The sequence below is a fragment of the Notechis scutatus genome, chromosome 1, assembly GCF_049901735.1.
Source record: "Notechis scutatus isolate UNSWTSFEM ecotype Mainland chromosome 1, rNotScu1.2, whole genome shotgun sequence".
In the NCBI taxonomy this organism is placed as follows: domain Eukaryota; kingdom Metazoa; phylum Chordata; class Lepidosauria; order Squamata; family Elapidae; genus Notechis; species Notechis scutatus.
This window is the reverse complement of record NC_142009.1, coordinates 228,369,665-228,376,794: the sequence shown is the minus strand read 5'-3', so window position 1 is coordinate 228,376,794 and position 7,130 is coordinate 228,369,665. Positions and strand designations below refer to the sequence as shown.

Genomic DNA, 7,130 nt, shown 5'->3' with positions numbered 1-7,130 from the left:
TTATTTATGGAATAATTTTTTTTTGCTGATAACTCTTCTAAATGCTTCCTTCACATCTCTGTTTCTTAGGCTATAAATCAAGGGGTTCAGCATAGGGATGACAACAGTGTAGAACACAGAGGCCCACTTATCCTGATCTAAGGAGTAGCTGGATGGCGGCCTCAAATACATAAACATCACTGTCCCATAAAAGAGTGTGACCCCAGTGAGATGAGAGGTACATGTAGAGAAGGCTTTGAGCCTGCCTTCAGCAGAGCGGATTCTCAAGATGGCAGCAAAGATGAAGACATAAGAAATGAGGATGATGATGAGGGTGCTGAATTCGATGAATCCACAAAGGCTGAAGAGGAGGATCTCGCTGACATAAGTGTCAGAGCAAGACAATGCCAGGAGTGGAGGAATCTCACAGAAGAAATGATTGATGACATTAGAACCACAGTAATCTAAGCTGAAAGTCAGACTAGTGTGGGATGCCAAGCTTATAAGACCCATTACATAGGAACCAATCACTAACACCAAACAGACTTGTTTTGACATGATTGTGCTGTAATGGAGAGGATGACAAATGGCCACGTAGCGATCATAAGCCATGGCTGCCAAGACATAACACTCAGCATCCACAAAACCCACAAAAAAGGCAAACTGTGTGGCACAGCTGGAGAAGGAGATGACTTTAGGTCGTCGCAAGAAGTCAGCCAGCATACGTGGGGCAATGGCTGTTGAATAACCAAGGTCTACCAAAGAAAGGTGGCAAAGGAAAAAATACATGGGGCTGTGGAGCTGTCCATCAAGCAGAATCAGGAGAACCATGCCCACATTTCCTATCACATTTGCCAAGTAAATGGTCAGGAACACTACAAAGAGGACAATTTCTAGGTACGGATTATCTGTGAATCCCTGGAAAATGAACTCTGTCACCTGTGTGTGGTTGTATCCAGCCATCTTCATGGAGGGAGAGGGAGAGGTGATGAGCTTTGGAGGTGAAATAAAAAACCCAGTTCAGGAAAAGAAAAACTATTCTAGACTCAGTAAAAATAGAGCAAGAAGCTTTTCCAATGCTGGGCAGAGATGCCAATAGTCCTTCATCTGTGTCCCCCTTTAGTTCCTTCGGTTGATGGGATCCTCAGAAGCAGCACAACTTGATTCATTCTATGCTACTGTATCAAGAAAAGAAAGCAGTTCTTTATTAATCTTGAGCCAGTGAGAATCGAACCTCTTGAAGTTATCTCTATGTTACATGTAAGTGCACATATACAATGTCTGACTGCAGAAAAAAGACAGAGTAAAGCAATAAGTATACCAAGGAGCCCTGCCCATGGTTCTTACTGGTGTGATTACCTGACCATCAGAGATTAAGTATAGTTTTTCTCTGCTATTACCAACAAGAACCAGCAACCAATTGCCTTCCAAGCAGCTAATTACTCTGAGCAGGTGGTCAATAGGAAAGTGCACTGTCCACTTTTCCTGCTGGCCAGCTATCCGTGTTTGATGAACTGATTGGCAGAGAACTGGTCACTGGATCCCTCCTATGAAATGACATTTGGAAAAAAGAATCTGAAATAAAATCATTGGGCGTATGAGGGAAACATGTCATTTCTCTCCCCTCCTTGCAAAACTATTTCAAAAACTATTTCAAAGAACTCAGTTGCTGGAAAGAAGAGTTGCCACCTCTCTCCTTATGGCAGCCCATGAACTTTTTGTCTTCTTTTTTTTTTTTTTAAACCAGATTGAGACCACACCAGTGCTCTCCATCATTATGGGATGCTCTGCAAATACTTGTTCATGCACACCTCAGTGCATACTCATGGTCCTCAAGATGTCCGATTGCATCTGGTGGGTATCTGCTGGATTGAAAATATGCTCATTCATGTTATCAACAGTTAATGGTAGTTACAGTATAGTTTGTCTGAAAAGATACTCTGGAGGTTGTTCTTTTTAATTCTATTTCTTATTTGATTTCTAGACAATAACCAACTTTTTTTGTGTATATTCACTGCACTCTGGAAACAATAAGATACACAAATGGGGACAGAATAAAGATTATTTCGAATCCCATATGGACACATTCTCCAATATGTAGTATGCTTTAGAGCCATGAAATAGTCCTTTGATCCAGATTGATGTCACATGACTTAATGATAACAGTTGATAACAGTTCGCTAATGCAGCTGTTTTTGACTAGATTTTCCAATTCATCTTGATTTCCATTACTATATGAATAGTTTGTGACACTGCCCAGGTGGACTAATCTCAGTTAAGATATACCATGTTTTCCCAGTGAGGCTTCTGCTCTATGCACTTAATTCTTTCATTCTGTCTGTTCCTCAGATAGAACCATGCACGCAGGTCAGCAAAATAATAACAATAGCTATAATACCCGGCCTCGCTTTCTCTAAAACTATATCCTACCTGAAAATTATGGTAGGAATCTTCATGCTGTATTTGGATTAGTCAGGTACCACTTAGGATACTCAGAGAAGATGTCAAACAGGATGCTCAGAAGATGATCAGCCCATCCTTTGTTGTTTTCATGTGCTTCAATTATTCAGACAGACATATTGGAGGTATTTATGTGTCTACCTCAAAGCCCCAGACATCTACTTCAAGAGTTGCATTGCTAGAGGAAGCCATTAAAAACACATTTCTCAAAGGACTTCTATTTTTTCCAAGTTAATTAAAGAGATTCACTATCTCTTGAAATTTTGCCCCAGTAAAAATATTGTTAGGTGAGCATAAAAGTCATTTGCAATTGACACTATCCCACCAAATCAATACCCAATACAATGTACCATCTTTCTTAGAAGACGCTGTCAGGATTATTTATCTGTCAACATATATAATACATCTGTATAACAAGTTACATTGATTTGTTATGGGGACAATTATATTTAACCAAACAAGAATACATGTTTTTATTAACACCATTCATGTTTAGATTATTTTCTTGATCTCTTGATCCAGGACTGATTTATTTGAAAAGTAGTGTATTGACTTAACCATAATTCCTGATCATGTTACAATAATAATAATATCATGCTTTGATACATGGACATTAATTTTAGAAAGAAGTGGGGTTTTTTTTAGATTCATAATTGTTAGATGATGCTTGATAATCAAGGAAAACCGGTATTGATTTTTTAAAAACAAATGGAGAACTGACCAATTGTAAGAGCAAAGACACCACTGTAAGATAGAACTCTTCAAGGAAACTGGGACTTTCAAGCAAGGTCACTGGGAAAGCAGGAAGAAGCTTATCTCTTCTCTCCCTGAACCTGCTGAAGAGCAGCATTTCTCCTCGGTATTTAGCTGCAAAGGAGCAATTCTTTGCTCTCTACTATCCACTGAAAAACTGATCAGTTAACACAAGAAAAAAAATATGGGTGGGTTTTCTGTTGAGTTCCTTGAGAATTCATCAGTCTTCAAATCTCTGTTTAAGCTGTGAAGCTTTTCTTTTGCCATCTATTATTTAAAGCCAAGGCTAGAATATTGGACAGAAAGTCTCACTTCAGAGGAAGCATTATCTTTATCTGGAGAAGATCAAGAATTTGGATTGTTTTATTATGGTTCACTTGTTACAGCGTGAAATATTGATGTTCAGAAGGTTGTAGGAATCCTCCCTTTTTAAAATGCTCTGTTTCAAAGATGCTGAAAGAGACAAAAGCCCATCCATGTTTTTTAAATTTTTCCTCTAGGGAAAATTTGAAGCCAAAATACAAACATATTTCAGTTTACACAAATGGTTTACATGACTGATAATCCTAACTGTGTCTGAAAATATAATTCCAGAAAAGGCTTCATACATATATTTCTACTTCATTTATGTATATATGTGTATCTTTTACTTAAGATGTAGTGTAGTCGGATAGGCATGCTGTATTTTTCTTGAATGAATAACTATAATTTTTACCAACTGACTGACTGATTTTGTGTTCTGTTTCAGAGAAGATGAGCTTATGAAAAGGCCTTTGTAAACAAGCAGGCTAGAGCTGGCCTAAGGCTTTTAGCTAATGTGCTAAACTGCTTTTAGCTAATGTGTGATCTAAGGCCACCTATGCTTATGTAAATAGGCACTATTAATGCAGTACTTAGTCATATCCAAAATGGCATATGACCTCTGAGACTATTTCCTACTTCCTTTATTTGGTGTTTCATTCCAAGAGCCACGGTGGCACAGTGGTTAGAGTGCAGTACTGCAGGCTACTTCTGCTGCCTGCTGGCTGGCTGCAATTGGGCAGTTCAAATCTTACCAGACTCAAGGTTGACACAGTCTTCCATCCTTCCAAGCAGGGTAAAATGAGGATCCAAATGGTTAGGGGCAATAAGCTGACTCTGTAAACCATTTAGAAAGGGCTGTAAAGCACTGTAAAAAGTCTAAGTGCTATTGCTATTGCTATTCCAGGCCTGAATTTGACACTCATCAAATCAATTATAATTTCCTCTAAGATAAGCTAATTCACTTTGCACTCAATCACAATCCATCAGCCACTTACCCGCAAAACATTATAAGCAGCCATATTGGGGGGTGGGAGGAAGGGGATTATAAATAGTAATGTATTGATGTTTTTATCAAGTGTCTATTTCCTTTTAAAGGGAAGGTGATTAGCATTAATTATAATATTTAGATAACTAGTATCAACACCAATGAAAGAGGTATATTGGTAGCAGTTGGGAACGAGAAAAGGACTTTCATGCTGGGGGCCTTCCCACTGACAGCTGGTAGCCACCCACACGAAGCAAAATCTTGGATTTTGGCTTGATTAAGTAGGGCTCTTATACTATTCTTAAAGTAATTCAGGGCATAATCAATATCAGTATGTTGACTCATTCCCAATGACATGCTCTGCCTGTTGTGATTGTATTGGTTTGCTTGCTTCTCATAGTGGTGCATATATTTAGAGATAGCTGGAAGCCCTTTATGAAGCAGCCACATGATCCCAGAATAAGGAATAGCTGCATTAACAATTTGAAAAGAGGTACTCCATACATACTTTCAGGTATTGTTTGAAGGATCTGCCCTGTGGTCATGGTGAGTATTCATTCATGGCTAAAAAGAGGCTATCTCAGCAGAAGAAGCATTCTTGGTTTTTTCCTTTCTCTAAGTAGTTCTACTATTAAAAAAAAATCCACAGTTAAAAACCCACAATTTATTATAATCCCCACCCTCACACCCTATGATGGTGCCAACAAAATCAAGCAAGCTGCTTGATTGGCTTTGAATGGGGTCCCCAAGCCCATTGGCAAAACCATGGCTTCAAGGCCTTGTGAAAAAACATTGGTAGTAAATCATGCTTTATGGCCTAGTGCAGGGGTGGGATTCAATTTTTTTAACAACCAGTTCTGTGGGCGTGGCTTAGTTGGTGGGTGTGGCTTGGTGGTCATGTGACTGGGTGGACATGGCTTGGTGGACATGTTATTGGCTGGGCATGGCCAACTCAATATCACTCACATCGAGGCACGCATCTCCTTGCCTGGCCTCTCATGACTGTGGGGATGCTGCAACAGTCATAAGTGTGAAAAATGGTCATAAGTCACTTTTTTCAGTGCCATTGTAACTTTGAATGGTCACTCCACACAAGCAAAGTACCGGCAAAGGAGGGGGAAAAAACTCCAGAGACGTTCCTGAGACAGGAAGTCTAGTCCTGCCAAGAATGTAATAAGGGTTAATGGAGAGGCAGTTTCTGTAAGCAACACCAGAATGTTTCCTTCCTGCCTTCCTTACAGGATTAGGCCAGTAATTTCTTCTAACAACCGGTTCTCCGAACTGCTTAGAATGTTAACAACCGGTTCTAGAGAATAAGTGCGAACCTGTAGAATCCCACCCCCCGGCCTAGTATAATTGTTGAACTTAGTCAATATGTTGAAAGCTTATTAGTTTAATTAGGTCATCTTCTGAATCCATAATGCAGTGTTGAAAATTTTATAAAGAATATTTGTGTCCTTAATAACATCTTGACAGTATTTTAGTACTATTTTAGCCACCTTATTGCTTCTCTTGCATTAAAACTTGAAATATGTCAGAGAGGAGATTCATGTTTAATCAAAACTCTTATGAGAAGCTAACATTATGGGGCAATTGAAGATTGTTGGCAAATCATTTTGGTAGAGCTCATGGGAAAAAATATATTACAGGTAGTCCTTGACTTACAATAGCTCATTTAGTGACCATTCAAATTTACGACAGCACTGAAAAAAGTGATTTATGACCATTTTTCACACTTATGACCACTGCAGCATCCCCATTGTCACATGATTTACATTTGGATGCTTGACAACTCGTTCATACCTATGACGGTTGTAGTGTCCTGGGATCACGTGATCACCTTTTGTGACGTTCTGACAGGCAAAGTCAATGGGGAAGCCAGATTCACTTAACAACCATGTTACTAATTTAGCAATTGCAGTGATTCACTTAATAAATGTGGCAAGAAAAGTCATAAAATGGGTGGAAAGTCATTTAACAAATTTCTCCATTAACAACATAAATTCTGGGCTCAATTGTGGTAGTTAGTTGAGGACTACCTGCACTGTAATAAATTGTAAATTTTGTTTCTTAAGATATTCATCTATTTCGACTAATCCCACCCAGTCCTTTCTCTACTCCTTTCAGGGACATCTCGTTTTCCATGAATCCTTATAAGAAGTTAAGATAGATTTTTCAATAAAATATTCATTTCCTGATCTTATTGAACTCCTCTAAAGATGTACAGCAATGGTTGTGTTTCAATTTTTGTATGCTGGAGATCAATAAATGGGAAGGCACTGTGATTCATATGTTATGGGCCTCCTTTGTGTTGGCTTAGTAAGGTAGCAAATTGCATAGGAAAATGACATAAAAATTAAATATGTCTTATTAAATTATATTTTGAAAATTTGGAGTTAATGAAAGCATGAAGAACTTTGGATATATAGGCATAAGGAGCAGCTAAGAAGGTTGTTTTACTCTAGTAGAAAATCCGCACTGCACTTGATTTAAAATCCTGGATGAAAGACATGTCTACAAATTATACGTATTTTGATTTTATAACAATATTATGGATTGTCTGACCAATATGATTCCAAGACTCAATTTGTTCTTACAGATATTATCAAATTGTTATTATTAAAGAATGATATAATATGCAATAATTTAA

At 38.2% G+C, this 7,130-nt stretch overlaps 1 protein-coding gene across 1 annotated transcript; it reads right to left on the bottom strand.

The window, feature by feature from the left end:
- LOC113424749 (olfactory receptor 5AR1-like) lies at positions 1 to 948 on the bottom strand. Its single transcript, XM_026686601.2, has one exon. It carries the CDS (start codon positions 946 to 948, stop codon positions 1 to 3), a length of 948 nt encoding a protein of 315 aa, XP_026542386.1.
- Positions 949 to 7,130: the final 6,182 nt, after the last annotated feature.